This window comes from Talpa occidentalis, unplaced genomic scaffold (assembly GCF_014898055.3).
Source record: "Talpa occidentalis isolate TD23 unplaced genomic scaffold, MPIMG_talOcc4v2.1 talOcc4.15, whole genome shotgun sequence".
Lineage (NCBI taxonomy): Eukaryota > Metazoa > Chordata > Mammalia > Eulipotyphla > Talpidae > Talpa > Talpa occidentalis.
Genome location: NW_023601543.1, coordinates 65466024 through 65492993, shown reverse-complemented (window position 1 = coordinate 65492993; position 26970 = coordinate 65466024). Strand labels below are relative to the sequence as shown.

The 26970-nt window shown below is 48.2% G+C and overlaps 2 protein-coding genes across 2 annotated transcripts in view; both read right to left on the bottom strand.

The window, feature by feature from the left end:
• SRPX (sushi repeat containing protein X-linked) overlaps positions 1-16501 on the bottom strand; it is a 111880-nt gene extending 95379 nt beyond the window's left edge. The window contains exon 1 of the mRNA XM_037512537.2: positions 16414-16501. Coding sequence (XP_037368434.1) covers positions 16414-16489 — 76 coding nt within the window. The 5' untranslated portion in view covers positions 16490-16501. The remainder of the gene's footprint in view (positions 1-16413) is intronic.
• Positions 16502-25708: 9207 nt separating this feature from the next.
• RPGR (retinitis pigmentosa GTPase regulator) overlaps positions 25709-26970 on the bottom strand; it is a 54783-nt gene continuing 53521 nt past the window's right edge. The window contains exon 18 of the mRNA XM_037512535.2: positions 25709-25993. Coding sequence (XP_037368432.1) covers positions 25949-25993 — 45 coding nt within the window. The 3' untranslated portion in view covers positions 25709-25948. The remainder of the gene's footprint in view (positions 25994-26970) is intronic.

Here is a 26970-nt window from a genome sequence, read left to right as displayed (position 1 = left end):
TGTTCCTTTTACAGTTTGTTTTTTTAATTTCAGGAATTTCAGGTATGTGAAATGCATAAAATGCATGAAGAAGAGCCTTTGGAATTCACAGAAAAAGGAAATTATTTGGGATACTGCAGCTGTTCATCTAAGCTTTCCCCCTCTCCTCCCCAAATTGAGAAACTAGATGACAATGGCCTATTGCTTACTCCTCGTATAGTGTCTTTATTAAGCATTCAGCACTAATTTTTAAAAAGATTTATTTATTTATACAAGAACTGGGGTATAGGCCAGATGTGAGGGAGGGCGAGAGGATTCACCAGAGAGAGAGTGGGGAACAGAGCAGGCAGACTGACAAAATACACTGCTGAGGGGAGCAAAGGGCAAGACAGGAGAGGCCCACTGTGCCATGTGGGTATCTCGCCAGCCAGCCGGGATCAAACCCACACTGCAGAGGCTGCGGACAGCTTCGTAGCGCAGCATTCAGCCACCTGCACCACCAGGGAGGCCCCAACACTAAATTTAGCATTAGGTAAAGGAGAAAAAAATAACCTGATAATATAAGTAATTCATTTCATTGATTACAAATGAATTCAAGAAAAAAATCAAGGTCAAAGTCAATATCTTAAGTACTAATAATATCCCAAGACACTAAAGCCCTTTGTTATAGGGCACAAATGAGGCAAGTTTCTTGACATAAAAGGACTTTAGGACACTTGAGGGCAGAAAAAGTAGGCAGTGGGAGATTTTTTTTAGGGAACCCTAAAACCAGACTGGCTTGGAAAAGCATGGTGGGAGATACCCACGTCCACTTGAGCTTACAGTAAATGATCTGCTTCAAATTGCTAGTGGCTAGTGGTTACCTAACAGTCATGGCCAGCAATTTGTGGATGTCTGTCATGTAAAGCCCAGTGAGGGAGGCAGAAAAAATGGTTAGTCAGCCCTCTACAAGGAACAGAAATGCATGCAAGTTGTTTTCTGGGAGTTATAACCATACCTATATTTGCACCGTACATTACAAATCACTTCCCTAGGCGAGTGGATAGCATAGTCCACATTTGACTGATGAAAGCAGAAGTTGTTCAAGTTCATCCAGCTAGTAGCTGGATAGTGACGTTGAGCATCTTTTCATATATCTTCTTTGATGAAATGCCACGTTAAAATATTTTGCTCATTTTTTATATTTTTTATTTTTTTATATTTTTATTTTTATCTATTTATACAAGCACTGGGTACAGTCAGAAGCGTGGGAGGGTGACAGAGCAGAGAACAGAGCAGGGAACAGAACAGGCAGATGGACTGAAATTCACTGCTGAGGGGAGCAGCGGGCGAGACAGGAGAGGTCTGCTGCGCCATGTGGGATTCTCACCGGCCTGCCAGGATCGAACCTGCGCTGCAGAGGCTGTTGAAAGCTCTACAGCGCTGTGCTCAACTGCCTACACCACCAGGAGGCCCTTATTCCTATTTGTAACCTTTCATAGATCATCCTTTTGCTTCATGTCTAAGAAAGCCTTGTGTAACTCAAGCTCACAAAAATATCCTCCCATATTATCAACAAGAAGTTTTATGTAGGTTTTCTAGTTAGCCTGATGATATATTTTGAGTTATTTTTTCTTTAACAAAATCTTTGGCTATGATGAAAGGAGAGACAGAAGCATGGGGAAGTAAGTACTGGGGAATGAACTTTGAATCTTCCCAGGACAACAAATTTACTCAGTTCTATGGCCTAACAATGAATTGGGGCATGCCACATTCTGTAGCTAAACAGTCTAATAAATTTGGAAAGGTAACTTGGGGTTCAGCACTCAAGTCAGAATGCACCCACCGATATTTGCTCCTGCCCCCCACATACACATCACTCTTCCCTTTGAAAGGTGGGTTATGTCCACAATCACCATGACCCCAAATCTAGGTGACACTGTGACAGTTCTGTGCCCATACCTTAAGCCTCCCAGCAGCTTTGGCATTCATCCATTGGGAAGCCATCTGTAAAGACACAAGTCCATTTATGTTGCTGGAAAAAAAGAAACATGGAGAGAGAGAGAGCAGACCTAGGAAATGGGAGACTGCAGTGGGGTAGAGAAATGGCCCAGTGATCCCAGCCTTCTAGGCATCCCCAGTGAAGTCCCAGACATGTGGAGAGCCATCTTGGATCCTTCAGTCCCCAATGAGCTTCCCCAGTCAACACCACTGAGCAGAGAGAAGCCACCCCACTAACCCCAAACTGCAGTGTCATGAGCAAATCAACGGTGGTTTCTCTTTTAAACCACTACATTTTAGGATGGTTTCTAGATAACTGAAACAATCCCCTAGCTTCCATAATCAACGGCTGCCTTACAGTTCACGTAGTAACCTAGGATAGCTCTCTTCAGCAGCAACCAAGTCAGCTGCAGGAAGAATCTTTTTTTTTAAAGATTTATTTTTATTTATACAAGAGTGGGGGTACAGGCCAGAGTCGTGGGAGGGTGAGAGGATCCACCAGAGACAGAGCAGGGAGCAGAACAGGCAGGCAGACTGAAAGGACTACTGAGGGGAGCAGCGGGCGAGCCAGGAGAGGTCTGCCGCGCCATGTGGGTAGCTCCCTGGCCGGCCGGGAATCGAACCGGCACTGTGGAGGCTGTGGACAGCTTCATGGTGTGGCGCAGAAGCCGCTGCACCACTGGGGAGGCCCTGCAGGAAGAATCTCGAATCAGAAACCAAAATCCTAAGGTTAGGTTCCAGCTTAGCTATTGTCTGTATGATTTCTACCCCCCTCCCCCCAAAAAAACCTGTAAGACAAGGTGGGAGTATGTAAGTAGCCTTCACTCAATGTCATGAATAGGGTCTTGGAAACTGTGACTTTGTTCCCACTGTGTCCCTTGTTTCAACATCAGCTGGGACTGCTTTTTAGCCTGGATTGTTGTTTTTTTTTCTCATCAATGTTATAATGAAATGATGTTATTGGAGTTCATTTGGGGAGAGATCTCAAGGAAGGGGGACAGGGAAGGGAGGAAGCCATAGCACAGTTCTTACTGAGCAACTGCAGCTCCACCCTGTTGTTGGGGACTCTTCCTCCCTAGCCTTGCCCTGGAACACCACCCTATGTAACTTTTTTCCCCATTAAGGCTACTTTTAAATACTATTTTAACCTTACTGCATCCAGAAAAAAATACAATGATGGTAAGGTGAGGAGCTGGCAAGAGGGTGATCTTTGCAGACATGAGCTCAGAGGCAGTATTGCTTGGACAGTTGCTTCACCTGAGAGATGTTCCTCCCTCTATTCAAACTCTTCTGCAGGAGACCCCAAAAGGAAGACATTAGGCATAGTCGATGGCACAATCGTAAAGGCACTCGCCTTTAATTAGCAAAGACAATCAAGACAGCATGTGGTTTGTGAAATTTTAATTGTGGCCATATTTTACACAGCTAACACAAAGAAAGTTAAAAGGACAACTTTATAAATGAATTGCTCTCGTCAAAGGAAAAATATTTTTCCAATATAGCCTGTCTTTCTTGTTTAATACTACGAAGACACAACAAGTATCCATGCCCACCCTCTAAAGCCAGAGGAAAGGAGAAACAGAGAAATGACAGGGACCTAAATCTGAGGTGGTCCTCCCAAAGCAGGGCCCTCATCAAATGTCAACTCCACTTCCCACCCTGGGGCAATGCCAAAGCCCTGGAGTCTGTCTGCATTCAACAAAGACAGACAAAAAGTGATCTAGCCTTCAAAGGAAAAGCAGACAGAGAATCAAAGTCATGGTACATGGCCCTCCAAAGGCTTACTGTCCTCCACAGAAGTCAACTGAGATACAGTCAAAATCCAAGATGGGAAGGCAGCTACAGCAAGGTCTTCAGCAGAAGGTTCCAGATCTCACACCACATTCAATTGGGGGCCATTCTCTCTTTCCTGACAAATGAGGTGATTCTGCCACTTCACAATTCTGTTCAGAAGGCAAAACCAACCAAAACCCTACCCATCCACATCAGTTTAGAGATCTTGAGGCCTCACCTCTGTTTTAACAAAAAACAAAGATCTGGGCAAGCAAACGTAGGGAATCCTCTCACTTCACCTCAAACTTCAGTGCCACTGGAACTATCAAACTAAGTGACAGCACAACACTGACAAATTGTCTGAGGGCAAAGAACGAAAAGGGTTCACATGCAGGTCCAAGGCTCTGATGGCGTGGACCCTGATAAGAGACGGTAAAGAAGGAAACTCTAGAACGAGGCCTGACAAGTAAATCACAGCTGCCCCAGGCCGAGAGGTGCTGCCTGGACACCGGTCACACCTCAGCTCTTAGTTTCGAGGGGTTCACTTTTTGTCGGCTATGGGCCAGGGTAGTGGCAGAAATCATTTGTACTTGACTAGCCTAGAAGGATGGATCTGGGATTTGAATGAGGGCATTTTGCAGAGGAGGAGAGAAAGACCTCCTGAGTTCTGTTCCTCAGCTTTCTTCGTTTGAATACACAAAAACACATTGAAAAGAACACATGTTTACAAAGGCCAAAAGTTGGTGGCTTTCAACTGGAGGAAGCTTCTAGCCAAGAATGCACACAGCTGCTCAGTGGGACAGATGTCAGGCAGATGTTTCTATCCAAACGTGGGCTTTTTATCTTATTTTCCCCTTGGGCGTTCAGTGGTAGCTGCCACCAGTAAATACTTCAGGAAATTCAATGTCATCTCCCCAAACAGATGTGAAACTCTGGTCTAACGAGATACTCTAAGAGACTTGGAAACGTCCACGCCAGTGATTCTCACACCTGAGCATGCAGCCCCATTCTCCAGGGGCTTATTAAGACAGAGGGCTGGGCCCACATCTCCCCAAACCCAGCTTCAGATTTAGTAGCTCTGGGGTGGGGAGAATTGACATATCTAATAAAATCCAGGTGCTGCTGCTGCCAGTCTGGGAACCCCAATTTTAGATTCTGTGGTCCTCAGTCTTCCCCCCTTTCCTCTGCCAGAGGGCAGGGAGGAACATTAGCATGCCACTGACCCCGAGGAATCTTGCAATAAGGAAATCTACTTGGCCCAGCATTTCCCAACTTACTGACTACGTATTCTGCTGTACACAGAATAGCTATGAATTCTCTGGAAAGCAGCTTTTCAAGGAAGCCATTTTGGGAAATGTTAGACGAAGGGTACTTGCACAGCTCGGGCCTGGTTCTGACCAGCAGAAAGTTTGCAGGCCTCCTGTAGGAACAGCAAAAGGCAACTGGGCCTGGGGAGGGCTGAGCCTGCTGCCCAGAAATCCAGACACCATCAAGGAAGTCTGTCATAGGCAGCAAAGGCCAATCCACAGCCGCCTTGAATTAGGATGCCAGACCTTGACCAAAAATTAGCAAGACTCAGAGTTCTAGTTTCTAGAGGGTCTAAGGTATCAGGAGGTTACCGAGTCTCAACCATAGAAAATGAGAGGCCCAGTTAGTTATCTGCCAGATGAATTACTAGTATGGTGTACAATCGTAGTTATAACACATTGGGCCATGCCTTTTTTTTTTTTTTTTTTTTGGTTCTTTTACTTTCTTTCTTTTTTTTTTTTTTTAATTGAGGTAACAGCAGTTTACAACACCATATATGATTTAGGGAAATGGGTTCACACCTCTTCAGATATGTGTCACCACACCACCCCCACCCATCACCCTCCACCATAATGCACTGTGGCTCCTCACTAAGTCCATTGAGAATTGACTAGATATGTCAATTCTCCCCACTCCAGAGCTACTAAATCTGAACCTGGGTTTGGGGAGATATGAGTTCAGCCATGTGTGTTTTAACAACCCCCCTGAAGGATGGGGATGCACGTTTAGGGGGTCTTAAAAGGCCCCTAATGAAGGCCAGGATCAGCCCGGAGCTGAGCTTCATGGTGAAGGAGAAGCAGCTCAAAGACCTGAGGGTGTTGTTAAAAGATTCTGATTTTATAAGTTTGAGGTGGAATCAAGAATCTACATTCCTATAAAGCTCCCAGGGAGTAGCCAGGACCTGGTTTAGGACCAGACAGTAAACACTGTCAACTCTGCAGGCCATATGGACTCTGTCACAACTACTCAACTTTGCCATGGCATCAGCGTAGCCGCAAACAGTCCTCAAACAAAGGAGCATGGCTGTGTCCAATGGCACTGACGTTGGAATTTCATATAATTTTCACATGTGTTGCAGTATTATTCTCCTTTTGGTCTCTCTTGACCATTTTAAAATTTAAAGACCATTCTGAGCTCACTGGTCATATAAAACCAGGAAGTGAGTCATATTTGGCCTGCCTGGACTTAGTCTATAGACGCCTGGCCTAGATTACTGATTGCCACCCCAGATCTGCCAAAGCAGAACACACAGAGGTGGGGTCAGGGCAACCTCATTTCATCAGACCCCGAGGTCATCCTCATTCAGCTTGTCCAAATACCACTGCTGGAGTGGAAGTCCTACTTTTAGTGCTGTTAATAGTTCAGTCTTCCTGACTTTCCCAATTCGGGGGGCTTGGAAGGGCTTTATATAGAGGGCTGGGGGTGCTTTCTTATTTCCCCGCTGGTGTTCCATCCTCCAAGGTGCCGCCCGCTCCTTCCAGTGGTGTCAATTTCTGGTACAAGGATATACAGTCCCTGTGTCTTTAGGGGGTGGTCAGTTCCAGCACTGCTCAGCCCCAGGGTCTTGCTGGAGAGGCAGGAGGGCCTGATCATACTGTGTGGCTTTCTAAATGAGCACAAGTTGTATCTTAGCTGCAGGGAAAAAACCACACAAGGACCTGTTGCCAATCGCTGAAGATGTGCTTTGCTATTGCTCAAGGATAGGCAGGCATGACGGCATGATTCTGGCGGGACGACTTAAAAGGAGATGAAATCAAGGGCTTCTTAAGGGTTGGGTTTGTTTTCTTTGTTTTTTATTTTTCTGTATTTTTAAAATCTTTTTTTAAAAGTTATTTATGCATACAAGAACTGGGGTACAGGCCAAAGGTGTGGGGGGTGAGATGATTCACCAGAGACAGTGTGGGGAGCAGAACAGGCAGACTGACTGAAATACACTGCTGAGGAGAGCAGCGGGCGAGACAGGAGAGGTCTATAGAGCCATGTGGGTAGCTCCCTGGCTGGGGATTGAACTCATGCTGCAGAGGCTGCGGATAGCTTCTCAGTGCTGTGCTCAACCCCTTGGGCCCAGGCAGGCCCCAAGGGTTTGTTTTTGAGTTCTAGGAAGGAGTGGAAACCTAAAGGCCATACATGCTTATCTCAGGAATGTCGGGGACTTAGGAAAGGAAGTCTAGAGGATGCAGTGATGAAGCAAAGCCAACAGGAAAAGGGAAAGAGGAGGGGAAGGGCGGTATGTGAGGCTCTAAACAAGCAAGCCGCCCTGTCTTGGCAAAGGGCTGAGCTCATTCATTAGACCAGTACTTCTCAATTTTCATTTGCATATAAGAACCCCAGAGGAATCTTGTTCAAATGCAGATGTTGATTCTTTAGGTCTGCAGAGGGATCTGGGAGCCTTTCTGACTTGCTCGCAGGTGACCCAAGGATTCTGGAATGCGAGGATGTGGCTGACACACTGGACAGCCTTTTGTTTTGTGCTCCTTTTAAACAGCCATGCTGTAAAGGAATATGGGGTCCAGGGCTCTGTCCCAGCCGGGGCTGAATTACTGCCATCCAGGACTGCCACATCTAACACTTCTCAGGGGGCTCCCTCCAGGACAGCACCTGCCATCACACCCACCAAAAGAGCAAGGAGGTGTGGGGGCTCAAATCATCCTGCCCTCTAATCTCCAAGGCACAGTCAGGCTCCAGCCTTTTCTTTATTAGCCCAAAGTCTGTCTCAGGACCCAGCCCCGCGCCTGTGGAATTGCATGTGCCGAGAGAAGGTCTATTTTATTATTGTAATTCACCCAAAGGTGCCTTGTGGGCTAGTGGTGTCCCTGCAGCCAGGAGTGAGAGGGTGGCAGGCATCCTTAGGGAACTTTTGTCAGTAGCCTGCTACACTTGGCAAAGCAGACACACACTGCTTGGTCACTCAAGCCTTGCGTGGAGCTCGTGTTAACAAGCTGAGATAAAATGACATCACTTGATCAAAATGAGAAATAATATCAAGGGTTGGTGAGGTGTAGAGAAACCGGAACTCTCCTATACTCCTGGTAGGAATGTAAAAGGAATGCAGTCACTTTGGAACACAGTCGAGCAGTTGCTCCAATGGTGAAAGAGAGTTACTACATGACCCAGCAATTCCACTCTGAGGTACCTATATATGCAAGGAAAGTTAGACATCATTTGTCCACACAGAAACATGTACATGAATATTCACTGCAGTATTAATCGTACTAATCAGAAAGTAGAAACAAGCCCAATGCCCATCAACTAATGAATGGATATATCTAAGAAGTGGTCTCTCTACCCCCCACTACAACATGGATGAAACTTGAAGACATGCTAAGTTAAAGAAGCTAGACAAGAACAGACAGATACTGTATGAGTCCGTCCATGTATATGGAACGTTAAGAACAGGAAAATCTGGAGAGACAGAAAACAGATTAGTGTGGCAGAAAACTGGGGAAGAAGGGAATTGGGGGTGATGGCTAAACAGTGTGGGGTTTCTTTTAGGGTAATAAAAATGTTCTAAAATTGTGGTGATGGATTCATAACTCTGACTACACTAAAAACCATTGATTTAAATGGGTGCATTAAATAGTAAGTGAATCATATCTCAATAAAGTTAGTAAAAATGTCATCATGTGCCCGTTGGAGAGCTCATAACAAGTGGTGCAGAGGGAGGTTGAGACCTTGATAAAAGGGGACAAGGCCTGGCCTTGGGGCGGCAACTTCTCAGAATCCTTGAGGAAAATCCAAGCAGCTCGGGCATGAGACCCTAAGATCACAGCCAAGTGTTGATGCAAACAACCACACTCAGACAGACCCTGGACAGGGGTCCAGTGAGGGCCCAGAGGGAGACTGATTCTCGCCTATCTATCCCTGGTGCCCTGCAAGGCCACTCAAAAACTGAACTCAACATCTGCCTGTGGTAGAGTGAAGGGAATTCTGGAATCACCAGAATAAGCCCTCCCAGTAGGGGGCCCCACGGTACGATGAATTAGGTGGCCCAAGCAAGGGAACCTAGATGTGGTGAAGCATCTAGAGGGATCCTGGGACATGCCACCAGCAGCTTAGGCCTGGCCAGCGGTGTGCTCCCCAGCAAATTTCATTCCACAGACCCACCGAGAACCTCCAAGATGCCTCCAAGTTGCTCAGTTCCCTGCTAGGCCTGGAGGGCATGATGTGAAGAAGATGCTAGTACCTGCTTACAAGGCCGAGGACATCAGATCCACTAACAGCTAATGGTGAAACAATAGGGCTCGACCCCTTGGAAAGCTGAGTCAAAAATATAAATTGAAACAAGATTTCAGCATTGAATAGTTACAGGAATGGGAGTCTCTGACAATTGCTGAGTCAGTGGCAACAAGTCTGTCAGAATTTCTATAAGGGCCACTCAGAGGTGAGGGGCGGAGTCCACAACCACTTCCTCAGCACTGGGCAGTGGGCTGGCCAAGCCCTGGCCAGTTCTCACTCTGGGGGCCCTAATTTAACCAGCATTTTAAAACATGCTTGGATCCCTGGAACTTGGAAGGCCACTCAGCTCAGCTACCCACGCAGTAAGTGGCAAGCCAGAGCTGTCCGTCAGAGGGTCCTGGGGTACAGTTGGCGCTGAAGAGATAGGTGCTCATTAGACACGACTGGACAGACAATGCAAACAGCAAGTAACAGGAGGGAAAATGAGTCCCTGCTACAACATATCACTGTAAGAGCAGGACCCAAGAAACAGTACGATATTTCAAGGCCAAGGCAGAAAGCCTGCCCCTAAATTCTATGTTTGGATCTGTCTGTTACTCATAATTTTTTTTTTAAAACCAATATACTCAATTTACAACCTCAAACCTCTGGGATAATCTAAGGTATTAGGTCTGAATCCAGTTGTCTTCTCCCTGGAGGACAATGCATACACAGGCCTCCAGTATGAGCTCAGGATTACCAGGGAGTGAATCACTCAGCTGGGGAATGAGCACTCCAGAGGCTTTTGTGGCCAACGTGCGCTATGCCCCCCATAAGATCCAGGTGCAACCGATTAGCACCTGGACAACCTGGGAGCTTAGCAAAGCTACCAATGATTTTTCTCTTGCACAAGCTTTATCCTTAAATCTTTATCTGGAAATCCTACTCCTGGAACTCCTTGGAGTTTCTAAGTCTCCTAAAATAGTGGCTTAGGGTGATTCAATATCTAAGAGTCTCAGCAATTAACTATGCCCTGACTTGTTGCCTGTCCACAGGGATCTTTTGTTCAGGGTATTGTCAATTTTCTCAGACATTCTACTATCTCACTTCCCTATTTCTGTGGGAATTACCATCTTGGAAATTCTGGTTATAATCTGCAGGGATATTGGAAAAAGAGGGTGTTGATTCCTTGTTCAGTGAGTTAATCCACAAATATTGACTGAAGATCCCCCTTCAAGGTCCCAGACAGTGATAAGTGAGGGGTACAATAAATTCCAGCCCAGCCCTGAGGGAAGTTACGACCTATGATTATGTCTGCTTTGTCTGGTGGTGTTCCTTAAATGAGGAGAATGGGGAAACTGTACTGCTGGCTGTAACTAAGAAGCCACCTGCTTGTTGGTTCAAGCCAGGTTTGCCTACTCTGCAATTTCCTCTTTGTTGATTTTTGTACCCATCAGGTACCTAATCTCTCACAGAATTCACAAAGCTAGTAAAGAGTGGTTTTAATTTGGGGAGGGCCTTCTCCCCAGAACACAACACCCACACAGAGTTTTGTTTCCAATTTCAAAACTTGGAGAAGTTCTTAGAGAAGCCCACAGAGCCACTCCTCAGACCTTCCTTGGGCCCACAGTGCCACTCTCCACTAGTCTGGGTATCCATTAGCATCCCTCTCCCAGAGCCGGGCCCTGTGCTCCCGCAGGAGTCCTCTGTGCTGTCTGGAACCAATGGCCCATTTGCATTCTGACATTCACCACCGGAGAAAACTCTACTTCCTCAGAAGACAGAAAACTAGCCGACAGAAGTAATCTGCTACCTTCATCGTGGTATCCCAAGTACCTCGCCATTCAGTGTCCACTATAAAGCGGCAGTCTCTGGGGAGAGCCCAGATTTCATTTGAGAAGGCAGACCCTGTTTCATTTCTTTTACATTTTGAAAGGACAGGTTTATTAGGAAATGGTGAAAGAAAAAGAGGCACCTGCATAGTCACAGGCAGGCAGGAGAGCTCCACACGCTGTTTCTTACCTCAGAACTAAAGCCAAATACCCAAGAGAAAGACTCAAACAGAAAAGACCCCTGAAACAAAAAGCCCTGCAAATTGTCAGTCAAGAAATCACACAGCGGAAAACTAAGGGACTGGCTTGAGAAACCCTGGAACTGGAACTCCAGAGAGGCCGTTATTCACACTGCTATTTTGGAAGTGAATCTTTAACCTGGGTATTAGTCATAACGTGGCTGCTACAATTTCATACTATGCTATAGCCTGGCAAAGTGAACCTTCCCTTGAAACGCTCTCTTCCCTTTCAATGACCCATTTGAGTCGCCTTCTCCGAATGGAGAGTGGATGCCACACACATGTGTTTACTAAGGAACCCGTTCAACCACTTTGGAAGGGGCAGTAGCGAAGTGACCAACAAAAACAATGAATGCACACTCCAGCTTGTGGCTGCACAAGACTGTCCTATACAGTCCCGAAGAGAGAAACTTATTGCTTAAACAGAGGGTGTTCATGGACTGCAAAGCTATCACTACAGCCGCTGAGCCACGGTCCCTACGCATGCGGATTCACGGAGCTTCCCAGCCCTGTTGACCTGCGCACATCTCTCTCTCTCTCTCTCTCTCTCTCTCTCTCTCTCTTTTTTTTTTAGTTCACCGGTTTATGTTTTTTTTCATTTTATTTTTATATTCCCCATACAATTGCAACCCCCTTATTTTGACCCCAATCCCTCCTTTCCCCGTCCCCCACGCCCCCATAGTGTGTCTCTGGTTCATAGTTGTTTGTTGAATTTGATTTTTTTCTTTCTTATATTCTTTTTCCTGGGCGCCTTTTCTCTCCCACAGTCCATCAACCAAATGACCCGGGGAACGGCTCACTCAATAAGCACAAGTACCCACCTGACTCAATGTGCTCTGCCAGGCACCATGAGAAACACGAGGAAGAGTAAGATACAGCCTAGCCCCCACTTTCAAAAGCTCAGACTCTAGAAGAGTGTGAAGTATTATAATGCACACAAGGGATGAGGAATACCAGAAAAGGCACATTAAGGGCTGTGGGTGTGCAAAGGACAGAAGGCTTCCCAGCGAAGGGATCAAGGAAAAGTTTCACCACAGAGGGGCTGGTGCTGGGCGCTGGGCAGAAGTTGGACAGACAGGTGGCTGTCTAGGCTGCAGGAAACAGCAATCGCCAAAAGAGGGGAAATGTGACTCAAGCTCTAGAAAAACAGAGAGTCTATATTGCTCAGATTTAGGAAACCAGGAGAAAGGTGCTGGAAAATTAGGCTGAAGTGAAATGAGGACCCCCCTGAAAATGCTGAGAACTTTCTACTAACCTTGGGGGAGGACAGGGAGTTGCTGCTCTTAAGCTTTGGAGTAAGAGTAATGCAACTTAAAAAAAAAATACTAAATTGTATTTAAAAGACCATTATCCGAACACAGTATGAATCAGAAGGAGAGACTCAAAGTGAGAATGCTGTAGAGATAATCAAAAAGAGAAGAGCCATTATTTCCACTGCTTTCCATTCCATTATTACCACTGATGAGGTAGGAAGGGTTGAAGATGGTGCTTCAGCAGTGGTTTCCGGTGCCTCCGTTCACAGCTCTGAAACAAGAGGCAGCCACCACTATATGCTGTGGGACGTGTTATCAAAGAACAAAACACCAACTGAAAAGGCCTGCTCTCCTCTGCATCCTCCTTTCAACTTTATTTTTTTAATTTTAAAATGGGGTACCTTTTTTCATTAATTTTTGGACAATATGATTTTTCTGCTCAGGTGTGATCACCATAGTTTTCCCACCACTAAAGCACCCATAGTCCATCACCACATTCCCTTGTGTTCTTCCCCATTAGCCCTCCCCGCGCCCCACCAACACATGGGGGCCTCAGATCTCAGATCTATGATCAGCTTTCAAGGTTTGTCTTTGTCTGACCCTTTGGTTCTGCTATATTCCACACAGAAGTGATACCATCCAATATTTATCTTTTTCTTTCTGACTTATTTCACTTAGAATAATCCCTAACAGCTCCATCCATGTTGCTGCAAATGGATGAGTTTATCTTATTGATCGCTGAATAGTATTCCATTGTGTATATACACCATATCTTCTTGATCCAGTCATCCATTTTGGGGCACTCAGGTTATTTCTATATCTTGGCTATTGTAAATAGTGCTGCAGGAGAAAAAGGAACCCTCTTACACTGCTGGTGGGGATATAAACTGGTCCAGCCACTATGGAAAGCTGTGTGGAGATTCATCAAAACACCAGAAATGGACCTGCCATACAACCCAGCAATTCAATTCCTAGGTATCTACCCAAAGAACACAAAAACTCTACTTGGAAAGGAAACGTGCATCCTCCTTTTAAATGCAGGCAATTTTCTCAGTTGATTACATGTTTTAAATCCAAACAGAAATTTCTAGGCTAGCCCACTCCTGGTGAGACTTTAATTGTATATACTAAGCCAGGTGTACAGTTCCTAATACTTACACCCAGGAGCTTCATTTCAGAAGACTATGGCCGACATGGTCTGGTTTGATTTTTTAGCAAAACTTTACCAGTTTTCTCCAGGCATAAGATTCAGGAAGCCTTTCATAGTGAACATGGCATACATTCTCCATCTTCAGCCTTGCTTGCAGAAGGGGGTAGAGTGAACCCCCAAGACCTCAGATGGAAATGAGGTTTCAAGAGTTCATTTTAAGAATAGAATCAAAACTCCTATTTTTAAAAAAATATTTTTTAAAGATTTATTTATTTATGCACACAAGAGCTGGGGCACAGGCCAGAGATGCGGGGGCTGAGAGGATTCACCAGAGACAGAGTAGGGAGCAGAACAGGCAGATCTACTGAAATACACTGCTGAGGGGAGCAGTGGGCGAGACAGGAGAGGTCATGTGGGTCAGCTCCCTGGCTGGGGCTGGAACTCAAGTTGCAGTGGCTGGCTGGCAATAGCTTGATAGTGCTGAGAATTAACCCCTGCACCACCAGGGAGGCCTCAAAACTCCTATTTCTTATAGGCATACAAACACAATCAAAAGTTCAACTTTGCTATGGGCTCTCCATACATTTTATGTGGGTTGTGCAGACACTGTGTCTTTACGAGGCTGCAAAGAATAAGCGAGCAGGCCAGAAAAGCTGCATCAAATTCAAAGATGGAAGAACTCCAAAGACCTTCTAGGAGCAGGAATGGGAATATTTTACTCTCACTCTGACAGATTTGCTATTAAATCTCAGCTGGTTACATAATGGGGGGGTTAGTGAGGCCCTAAATCCCCATCTCCCTCTATCAGAGGTTCCTGACTCCAGGCCTCTTCCCTTCTCTCTTACTGGAGACATGATGTCCACTGGCTCAGAGAGTAACTCAGAAATGATCTACAAAATCTCTCTGGCAACCAGCACTCAAGTGAAATCACCTGAGCTGATGTGCCTCCGGACTCACCTGCCTCGTCTCCCCTCACCAGCCTTCCCTAACCTGTGGCTCAGACTGAATCCAAGAGCCAACTTGGATTCAAAGGCCCGGCAGAAAATATTTTCTAATACACCCCAAAGAAACATGCCGGGCTCAAGACAAGCGGGCTCAAGTGGCGTGTTTTGAAAGCCACTGCAGTCAGCTTCATTCATCTGTGGTCACAGCAGAATCAGAGGGCAGGTGAGGAATCCAGGGAAGGGGTGGCAAGGAGGAGCAGAGTGGCCCCCACTTGGGGGCAGCATGCAGTCTGGAGGAGGGAGACAGGCCACCCAGGGGCAAGTCCGGAGGCAGGAGAGTAGTGTGTGATGCGGGGGGAGGTGCTGGCAGAGAGCTCTACTACACAAGGGTACAACCCAAGAGAAAGGACAGGGGAGGCAGGGGAAGAGAGGGCCGGGAGCACAAATAGAAAGAGGCCCTTGGGGAGAAAGTTTCCAGATGTACAGGCAGCTCAGAGATGCTTCCAAATTCAGCATGATCTAGTTTCTCAAGGTCTCTTGATTTCCCCTCTTGATTCCCCTTGGCCTGCATTGACTCTCCCTTCCTCTCCAAGTTCATTTTAGCCTGACTGCTGCTGGGGTGGGGGGCATGAACACGTCAAGGAAACAGCACTTGCCTGGCACTGAGGAGACTCCTTCCACCTCGCCCTGAGTCAGTTCCTACCAGTCCACATAACACTTACAAAATTCAGCTCCAAACACAAATGTACCTGTTTATCTCTTTACACGTTCAATTTATTTCTTCAATTCATGCTGAGAATTTCCAACAGCCATAACCAGGTCTCCTGGAACACTCAGCCTCATCCTTCACCCTGAACCCAGCAAGTCCGTTTCTCAGACACCAGATTCAAGCTGCGCAGTGTAAATCCAAAGTCAAATATCTGCACACCTTAAAAACCACTCTGCATTAACACTCCATTAAAACGTGGCTGTGGACATCCTCTCCATTCCCGGGTGACAGGGGTGCATTCATGTGCTCCCCCGAAGCTCTTTGCTAACCTAAAACTCCCAGATGGAGCATTTAGCTGGAGCTTTCTAACGGGCATCTGCAAGGGTTTGCCAACACCACCAGAGGGTCCCCTTGGATGCCAAAGACCAGGCACTGCAGCAACGAGAAGCCACACCCCCGCCCAGCTGCGTCGCGCGCGTGTAGTCCTCTCTCCCTGGGACTCACCAAGCCAGCGCATGCCACATGTCACCACTCTCAGCGGGCACCTCTGTCCCAGAGGCGCAGACTTTCTTGGAATCCCCAGCAAGGGGGGAAGGAAGGCGGGGAAAGGCCCCGCCTAAGCTGTCCACGAGAGTCGCTCCACGGTGGCTCGTGCGCTGCAGACCCAGGGGGTGGCCTGCGGGCTCGAGCGGGAGGGGGCCGAGGCTCCCTCCAGGACCAGCTGCCAGCCCCTGGGCACCCGGGGCTCCAGAGCTACGCCGCGAGAGGCAGAACGCCTCCCGGTCGGGAGAAAGTAGCTCGCGGCCAAACTTGTCCTCAGAGCCTCCCGCGCCCAGGAGGGTTTTGGCCCCCTGGAGCCCCAGACGCGCGGGCGCGGGGCTCGTGGCGCCGCGGGGGCGCTCAGCGCCTGACACCGCGCACACCGCACCGCGCTCCTCCCGCAGCCCAGACGCCAGGCGCCGGCGGCACCCCTCCCCGCGGCGGCGAAAGACACGCCGGGCGCGAACAAAGGGCGCCCCCCGCACCTCCCCAGGTCCACGATCCCAGGGTCCCCGCAGCCCAAATGGGGAGACGGCCCCGCTCGGCCCTACCTGGGAAGCCGCGGCTCGGCGGGACTCGCAGCAGCAGCGGCAGCAGCAGCGCGGGCCAGAGTGCGGGGCTCCCCATGGCGCGCCGGCCAGGATGGGCTCCGCGGGCAGCGCGCGTGCAGGGGCGGGAGGCGAGAGCGAGACCTGGGGCTGCGCTGGGAGCGAGCGGGATTAAAACGCGCCGGGAAACTCCTCCTCTCGCCTCTCCCCTCCCTCCTCTGCCCTCCTTCCTCCGCCTCCCCGGAACGCTGGCGTGGTTTGGGGCTCCGACCCTCCCCCCTCGTTTTGTACCCTCGCTTCTTCTGGCAGCGGGGCTGGTCCCCCCGGGCCTGAGAGCGGCAGGGGCGCGCCCGCGGAAGCCAGAGGGCCCGAGAGTATCTTGCTGTTCTCCAAGTGTGTGCCCTCGCACCCCGAACACGCGCCTTGCCGGCCCAGCCGCCTCCCAGATCTCGGACCCCCGGCGAATGCCATGAGCGGAAAGGTGCCTGGGTCACACGGACGGGGCACCCGAGAGCTCCAGAGTGGCCCACAAAGCCGACTGTTCTAGGGCCAGGCTGGCTGCTTTGACTCTCACGACCTGCCTCAAGCTCGGCATTACTCTGTCCGTGTCATCCGAGAAGAAACCGAGGCGTAGAAACTGCCCAGGTTCATGGTTATGGGCAAAGCGGGGACTTGAACTTAGGTGTGGGCTCCTGCCCGCGCCAGCCTCCGCACTCCCGCTGTTTTCTCTTTTGCAAACGACTGATTTAAAGGCTCGACCGAGGGCGCGCCTGCTGCCTGCTGCCTGCTGCCTGCTGCCCGCTGCCCTGGGATGCACTTGAACATCTCTCTCCAGGGTCTGCTGATGGACAGGCACCAGGCACAGAAAGTTCCCTGTCTCACCCACCCGCTTGGAAATCCAGTTGCTGCAGTTTCCTGCAAGCGGATTGCCCCAGTTCCTGGGTTGTTCTCAACCACCCCAAGGACACCAAGACCGCCTGGGGCCTCCACCCTGTGGTCTGGCATCCGGAGCGGGTTTCTAGGCTGCCTGCAGGACGGATTTGGTTTCTCAAATTGATTTTTCTGTAAATGGGTAAGGCAGGACCTCACCCCTTTCCTCCCTTGCCCCCTTTCCAGCCCCGAAAGGAGCTTAGGAAGTTATAAGCGGGCTGGGCTGCGGCCTTAGGTTGGGCAGTTTGGGCTCTGCACAAAGGTGCCTGGAGAAAAGGGTGAGTGGGCGTCAAAATCCACCCACCTCTGGATTCCCAGAGCCCCTGCCTTGGCAGGAGCCACCTCCCTGGCGGAAGGGCACATTCCTCCTGGCCAAGCAGTCTGATCTGTTAGCTGGGCGAGGTGCCCTGGCAACATCCACCCAGGTGTTCCACTCTTGTATGAGGGTAAGTGCATTTCAAAGCACCTGCCTTGAACTTCCATATACTCTCCAGTGCTGAGGGGCTTCTTTCCATCTCCTGTGGGTTTCCCCACTGCTACTACCGCCTCAAAGAGCCAACAGTCCTTCAAGAACCCTCTCATCACAAGCAAAAAAGGGAGGTGCGGCTGGTCTATGGCCTCCACCACAGCAACTCCAGGGAGTGGTCCTCAGTCTCGCCCACAAGCCAGTTCCCCGGGGAGCTTCATGTAAATATCTTATCATAGCTGGACCCCGGAGCAAATAAAGTAATCTTTGGGGTGCAGGCTGGAATCTGACCAAATGCATATCATGGCTCCCCCGTGCTCAGGTGCAGCTTTGAGACTGGGAGACTTCCAGGGTCTCTCCACCTAGGCTGCTGTAGGGTAAGGTAAAAAATCAGGCTTTTCTGCCCTCCCGCCATCAGGATAGATGAGGGAACCCTGTGATCCTGAATGCATGCCTGATGGCGGGCACCTGAAGTGGGCACACCTGCGCTAAGACTGTGCTTTTTTAAGGGCGGTGTTACGGGGACGCCAGTAGAAGCCGAAAGAGAAGCCGAGAGAAGCAGCAGAAGCCGAGAGAGAAGCAGAACGCAGGAGAGCCCAGATAGAGTGAAGACTTGCTGGGGGCTGGGAGGCCTGCCAGCCTCCCGGCCCCCCAGCACCTTTGCCTGCCGTGTACCGGGTAAATCCCAATAAAAGACCTGCATAAAACCACTGAGGACTCTGACTCCTCCTTTACCCGGTCTGCATGGGATCAGAAAACCTGCTCAGTGTCCGGTCCTGCCTCTACAGCTATATTGCAATTGGGGCTGGATACTTCATTGTTGGGGAAGGAGGCTGCCCTGTGCACTGAAGGGTGTTTAGCAGCACCCCTGACTTCAATGCATCAGATGCCAGTAGCACCCCCTCATTTTCTTATTTGTGACACCAAAAAATGACTCCAGGTGTTTTTCAGATGCCCCCTAGGGGAATATTTGCCCCCAGTTGAGAACCACTGGTCTAGGCCCATGAGCAAGGGTTAAAGTGCACCCCAAACTTCAGGTCCAGGTTAGTCTGTCTAGTCTTCCATTCTAATTCACCTCTGAAGCAGCTTTCCTCACAAAAACCAGCATTAAGTCTATTACTGGGCTAAGAGGGAACACCTGACATTCTCCTAGCACCTGAGTCTGGTTGAATTACGAGAAACAACATACTCATTTTAAAGAGTTGCTTTCTCAACAAATGCTGGGGAGGGTGTGGAGATAAAGGAACCCTCTTACACTGCTGGTGGGGATGTAAACTGGTCCAGCCACTGTGGAAACCTGTGTGGAGTTCCCTCAGCACACTTAAAATGGATCTACCATACGATCCAGCGATTCCACTCCCAGGAATCTACCCAAAGGACACAAAAACACCAACACGAAAGGAAACCTGCACTCCTATGCTTACTGCAGCACTATTTACAATAGCCAAGATATGGAAACAACCCAAATGCCCTAAAATAGATAAATGGATCAAAAGGCTGTGGTGTATTTACACAATGGCATATTACTCAGGGATCAAAACAACAACAACAAACTCGTGCCATTTGGGGCAACATGGATGGAGCTGGAAGGGATTATGCTAGCTGAAATTAGTAAGAAGGAAAAAGATACCGATGGTCTCACTTATACGTGGATTACAGAGAAACCAAACAAAAGGTCAAGAAAAAAGTCCAGACTAGCAGCTGACCATAGATCTGAAGCATGCAGCAGATGAGGGGCGGTGGGGGGGGCAAAGCAAGGGAGGGATGAACACAAGGGAATGTGGTGATGGTTCATGGGTGATACAGTGGCAGGAGAACTATGGGAACTATAGTTGTAAGAAAAAATGAATTAATAAAAAATAAAGAGTTGCTTTCTTCGCTAACTTAGAGCAAACTCCAATCTGATGATGATGATGATGATGATGATGATGATGATGATTCCCGGCCTCCCTCTCTGTTAGAAGGGACGCAGGAGAAGGGGAAGTGGGAGAAGGACATTATCAACTCATCCCCCGCTATCTTGGTAGACAATAGGAAGTTCAGGTGGATTCACAATCTGTCAAATAACTGCACCCAGAAGATGGCTTCACAGTTGATGGGAACTAAAAGAGAAATCACCGAGCTCTGATCCTACTCCTGTCCTGCTGACACAACTTTTCATGGAAAAAGACACTGGCAGGGTGAGACACAAAGCTCTGGGCAGGTAAGAAACTGGGTCCAGGCTCAAAACAGGCAAGGATGCTCTGTTGACTGAACAATAAACGATCCTAGGGATCGATATGAAGCCCTACATTGTGGGTTCCTATGAGCGGGCTACGAGCTGGCCACTCATGGGCAACTGTGACCTATTTGCTATCTACAGATCACAGCAGAGCATTCCCTGACTACCTACGGCGTATAGCCCGTATCATGAGGCAGGCCCGGGGACGCCTAGGCCGCTGTTGGCCTGATTACGTAACTCTCTCCATGGTGGTCCTGGGATAACGCTGCCTGTGATAACATCACATACTTTGCTGACGCAAATGTCTCAACATATGCTCACGATGTCTCCCTCCCTGTTCCTTGTAAAACTTTGTCCCCCATTCCTATGTGACCCTCCTGATCCTTTTCCTCATACCATTGTCGCGTGATGAGCGTTTACTAGCCTGTGTGCTTTCAATAAATGGCACAAGAACTTCTGCGCAAGAGTCTTGCCCTTATGTGCCCCTACGATCTGCCTACACCTCCTCATTTGCCCACCCTCTCAAACCAGTTCTCTATCCACATTCTTTCAGAATGGGGGCAGAAGTTGAAGTTTAAAATTGGTAGCTCACTGTACCTTGGGAAAGGGGTTGGCAGTGGAGTAAAAGTGGAGGGGACACTCAGGAGTGATACTCCTCAAACCATCTGTGGCAAAGGACTATTATTTAAACCTTTCCAATCCATCATTTGATGGATGCTTTTGTAAAATCAAGAAATATGACTCACTAGAAAAATAACTTGGAAAAAGATCAGAGAGCAGCACCCATTCAGAGACCACACTTCGACTAGCACAGTGAGAGGAGGCTCATCTTTTACATGGTGCACATATACCAATTACAGCCTCCAGGCTTCTGAGAAACCAAGGCTAGAAGGACAAGGAGATTTGACCTCAGTCTGTTGAAATCATGCTAAATCATAGTGGAGTGACTCGGGCTGCTTCTTGTGCTCACTGCTGCCTATTAAAAATCTAGATCTGAGGGGATGAATATGAGACTGCCCAAGGTCATGATCAAAAAAGCTAAGGACAGGGCCTCCCCGGTGGCACAGCGGTTGAGCGCTGGATTGCGAAGCTGCCCGCAGCCTCTGCAGCGCCAGTTCGATCCCCGGCTGCTCCCCGGCCTCCGGAGGAGGGTCCCGCATGGCGCGCAGACCTCTCCTGCCGCCCGCTGCTCCCCTCAGCAGTGTACTTCATCCATCTGCCTGTTCTGCTCTCTGCTCTGGCTCTGGTGAATTCTCTCACCCTCCCGCGCTTCTGACTGTACCCAGTGCTTGTATAAATAAATAAAAAAAAAATCTAAAAAAAAAAGCAAAAAAAAAAAAGCTAAGGACAGTCCAAGAACAGCATCTGTCTACAACCCCCTGGCTAACAGGTATTTCTTTTCTTTCTCTGGTAAATACTCAGAATAATACAAGTGAAAAAATTCTGCTGCACAAAGGAAAGGGAATATTTTTACTCTGAAGATTCAAAGGAAAACATCTTTTGCGAAAATAACCTACAAAAAAGGAAAGGCGATTTTTGACCATGTCTATTTGGTCTATTCAGTAAAAGATTCAAAGAAAGTGTTTATAAAGTGGGAATAAGAGGTCACAAGAAGAATTGAGAAATATAAGAATGCAGAGAAAAATAATGAAATGAACAACTTGCAGGTTCAATTGTCACAGGCCCGGAAGTCATTCTTCCTGCCCTGCTAACAACCACAACAAAAAAACTGGGCAAACATGAAAATCAGTGACTTTTGTTGGACCCAGGAGCGAACTGAATTTTCAGGGCAGATCACGAATCATCATTATCTGGGGAGTCAGGCATATCCAGGGGGCTGCTTACCTGGAGCAGAAGTCGTGGGGGCTGTACGTTGGTAGGAACACTTAAATGAAAATTTCGAAAAATTGCTGAAGGCTGATTGTGCACTGATAAGAGAAAAACTCCGGGGGTTGGGGGAGGCTGAAGGTATAGCAGCTACCCCCACATTACTGTGGGCTTAACTTCTGTGAAGACTTAGGTTTTCATGACAAAGTTTCTAGAAACCCCTTCCTGCCCTGGCAGGAGAGGGAGAGAGTAATTCTGAAATGTACTCAGAGACTTCTCCATAAGAAAGGACTGCTTTACAGGGGGAAGAGTTTACCAGAGACTTGTCTCACCTTGAGGAGAAGCATTTCTCTTCAGCCCCTGAAGCCTACCTGTCTACCTCAGGGAAGAAAGTAAAAAAAAAAAAAAAAAAAGTCAACAACCACTTGCAGACAGAGTCCAGGGACACAGATCTACAAAAGACTGAGAACTGAGATTTAATCATAAAATTAAAGAACAGCTCTGCTCCCAATCACCTCATCGCCACCACACAGGGATCTACCTTTAGTGACGCTGGGTTGTAGCTGAAAGAGCTGCGAGACTTGGACTCACTCTGAGGAGTACTCAGGGAAGCCCAAAGTCAAGAGACTAGATACAAGCAAGGACACTAAAAGAATCTGAAGTCCCTGGCACCTATGGGTATAGCAAATATTAACCACCACCCCACTCCTAGTCAGTTAGTTCCTGGCAGTTACAGAATTGAAGTCCTGTTTTCTTGCTGGTTGTTGGTCAGAACTAGTGAGGTTCTCAGTGGCCGTGGCAGATAGACATGCATTTGGAAGTCTTTGGCAAGTCCCTATACTGACCCTTAGAATTCTGAATCAGAACACTGCCACCCTTTGTGGATAACTTCTGTTCTTTTCAAAGGAGAGACTCTTGGCTTGCTACTGGGCCTTAGTAGAGACTGAAGGCTTAACCATGGGCCACCAAATTACTGTGTAAACTGAGCTGCCCATTTTGAACTGGGCGTTGAACTGGCCAAGCCATAAAGTTGGGTGTGCTAGCAGCCCTCCATCATCAGATGGAAGTGATCTATATGTTATTAGGCCTGGGTGGGCCCAGAAGGCACAGTAGATTGTATCAGAAAGTGACCGAAATGCCTATGGCCCCTACTTCTGCTACATTAGTTTCTCCTTTCAAGCCCACATCTATGACCAATTGAGGAAGAAGGCCTGGTTTAAAGATTGTATGGAGGGCCTTCCTGGTGGTGCAGCGGGTTGAGCACAGCGCTGTAAAGCTGTCCGCAGCCTCTGTAGCTCCGGTTCGATTCCCGGCCGGCCAGGGAGAATCCCACACGGCGCAGCAGACCTCTCCTGTTGCGCCCGCTGATCCCCTCAGCGGAGTATATCGGTCCGTCTGCCTGTTCTGCTCCCAGCTGTCTCTGGTGAATTCTCTCACCGTCCTGCACCTATGGCCTGTACCCCAGCTCTTGTATAAAAATAAAAATATATCTTTAAAAAAATTTAAAGATTGTATGGAATGTACTTTCACCCCCTGAAAGTAGAGCATGGTGGCATGTGGGTTCCTATGATCTGGCCGCTCATGGGCAACTGTGACCTATTTGCTATCTACAAATCAGAGCAGAGCATTCCTTGACTACCTACAGAGTATGGGCCCGGGGACGCCTAGGCCGCTGTTGGCCTGATTACGTGACTCTCTCCATGGTGGTCCCGGGATAACTCTGCCTGTGATAGCATCACATACTTTGCTGATGCAAATGTCTCTTGACAGATGGTCACGATGTCCCCTTCCCTGTCCCTCGTAAAACTTCGTCCCCCATTCCTATCCCACCCTCCTGACTTTATTCCTCACACCATTGTCGCGTGATGAGCTTTGGCTAGCCTGTGTGCTTTCAATAAATGGCACAAGAACTTCTGCTCAAGTAGCAGAGTCTCGTCCAGCAAACCTGCTCCACGACTGCTGTGTCCATCATCGCGTTCCCGCCGCAAAGCGGCAACAAAGTTCCTGTCGCAACAGTGACACTATCGCCCTGTTTTCTGCTGCAGTGGCTGCGCATAGCGTCACAGGTTGTGTCTTAACCCCTTGCGCCACCAGGGAGGCCCTTGGCCCTGCTTTCTGACAGCAGTGAAGGACGGGCAAGGGGAAATTCTCCCGGGGGCAGGCTGTTGACTAGTCCACCTGGACACTTAAACAGACACTACACAGGATATGGATTTTTTCTCTGTCCACATGTTTCTGCTTAAATGGCCATCTGGTGTTTCAGAGAGCCCCTTAGCCACTGTCATGGTATTCCACACAACATTGTTTCTGATAAAGCAACTCACTTCCTTGAAATGAGGCAAATGGCTCATGCACAATTCACTGGCCTTACCCTGTTCCCCATCACCCTGCAGCAGCTCCATTCAAGTGGAATAGCTTTTAAAGAAACATTTATGGCTCCAGCTAGGTGGTAACACCTCCAAGGGCTGGGCAAGATCCTCCTGGATGTGTGAGCGTCCGATATCTGGTGCTATTTCTCTCATAGCCAATACTCACAGATCCGTGAGTCCTGAGAAAGTGGGAGTGGGGCTGGATGAGGAAGTGAGGCTGGGTGTAGGCACTAGCCAGAGTCAGGGTGCCCCAGCTCAGAGAAAAACTGGATGTTCAGAAAACCAATACAATTGGGGAACAACAGCCAAAGGCTCATTCTGGGAAAATAAAACAAATAACTGAAAAAGAAGACCCCGGGGGGCTACAACCAATCACTGGGGACACAAAGCTAAGGCACCCGAGCCTCGGCCCTCCCTCTGTGCTCATATAAACTCCTGCTTCTTGTCCCTCAGCAGCTGCCCACCAGAACCCCCCTCCATTCAGAGAGCTTACCTGTCCTTATCTGACAATAAATTTCTTGCCTTTCTGCCTGACTGTCTCAACTTTGAATTCTTCCCTCATGGAGACGAGGAAGAGGTGCAACCGGACCCCAGCCCGATTCACCATCCATCATCACCTCCAGTGATCCATCTGCAAGACGTTCCTTCCCAGCATATGTGCTGCTGCTCTACAGCTCCCAGATCCAAAGGGGGAATGTTTCCACCAGGAGCCCCAACGATGATGGCTATGAACTTAAAGCTGAGACCGCTGCCTGGCTGAGCCGGGCGTCCCATGCCACTGAAGAAGCAGGCAGAGAAGGGGACTACTGTCTGGCTAGGCGATCGTCATGACTACCAGGTAGAAACTGTGTTGCTACCATCACACCATGGGGGTAAGAATAATATCTGCCAAGCAGGGAATCTTCAAGGCTGCCTCTTCACACACCCCTTGTCCTATGATGAAAGTCAACAGAAAACTAACAATCCAATTCAGGGCTGCTGCTGTGCCAGCACCTCCAAGAATGAAAGCTGCATTTCCCAGAATTCACTCTGCTATTTGTTTCCACTTTGGTTTGGCCCCAGGGGAATTCCTTGGGTGCTCTGGAGGTGGGGAGGGAAGTAAGTGGCCATTTTGCAGCTCGCATGTCATGCTGATCTCTGTTGGCGTGAAGCAGCAGCTGGACCTGCAACTGCTCTGGCTTCACCTAATCCTCCCTCAAAAGGCAAAGGACCATGACCAGCAGCTGAGGTGCTTCCTGACAGCAAAAAGAATATCCAGTGGCAGAATATACAAAGAAAGTGGTTATAAATAGCAGCTCCGCCCAGTAATCACTACAAAACAAGGGCTGTAATGCAAGTGTTTTTCTGGATATTTGTTTTCTTTCTCATTCCCTTATCATCTAACACAAGACATAGTAACGATATTTAAACTTTCTGTCTCACTATTTAAGGTATAAGATATATCAGCATGACAAAGAATGACAAAACAAATGACAAGACAAAAAAAGGAACTTTGTATTCTCTTCTGGGGAAGGGTTAACGTCTTTACTTTTTTTTTTTTTTCATTTGCATGCAGGACAGTTGTATGAGGCTAGGCACAAGCAGGACTCTGGTTTTTATTCAGAGATGAAGTATACTTCACAGAGATGTGTACGGATGCCAAGTTGACAAGGGGTGGATTTTAATGGCTTCGTGTCACCTTGGCGAGGCTAAGATACATTTCCAAGAATTCACTCTCATTTGTTTCTAGTTAAGGTCAGTCACCAGGGAGATTTCTGGGAGTTCCAGAGGCTGGAAAAGAAGCAGCGGCCATTTTGTTAGTGCACACATCTCACTGCCTTCCTGTTGACTTACCTCATTTGGTGTAAAGCAGCAGCTGGGCCTGCAAAGGGTCTTCCAGGCCCTCCTTCAGCTGATTCCCCGTATCCTCCTTCAGCTTCTTCAACTCCTAGGCCAGGTCTATGTGACAAAGACCCCCAACTTATGCTGGATACCCTTATCAATAAGATCTGAGACTACAAGAACTAGCACGAGTTCCAGTTCTTCCTCAGGGGACTCCAACTCATGCTTGTTGGTTCCAGCCTACCCTTGACTCCCCTCCATCTTTCCTTCCCTACCAGCTGTCTCATGAACTTCTGGCTCCAGCATTAGACTGAGAGATCAAAGTCCTACAGAGATGACTTAGTGAGCTCCCACAATTGGATAAAAGCGATTCCCTGTAACATATCCACATTGGCTCGATGCAGTCACTATGTATCCCCTACTGATTTATTCTTCTGATTGCACTCAGCCTGATACAGGTGAGAAGCCAGGCATGGAGGGAAAATAAGTTTAGTTTTGAACATGTTGAGATTGCAGTACAAGCAAAACAACACCATGGAGATGTCTAGTGCAGGGATTATGTGAAATTCAGGAGAGATGGATATATTTGAAATGCTTGCATGGAGGTGAAACCTGAGGTCACTGAGGACAATGGAGAAAAAAGGAAAGAAAGGAGAAAACTGACAGGGAAAACTGAAGGAAACTACAGTAAACACCAACTTCTAGATCTTGACAGAGACACCTGAGGTTCGAGGGGGAAGGAGCCTTTTTTTATTTCTTTGCCAGATAGAACCTGTGAAAATATATACAAGTGAGCATGATCCAGTTCTAGAAGCTGACAGAAAATGTAATGACATGAGATGACATCAGTTAGACCCGAGGCTGAATCTCTTTCCTATAAGGTCTATGCCTTGTAACTTCAAAGCCCTCACCTTGGGTTGTAATGT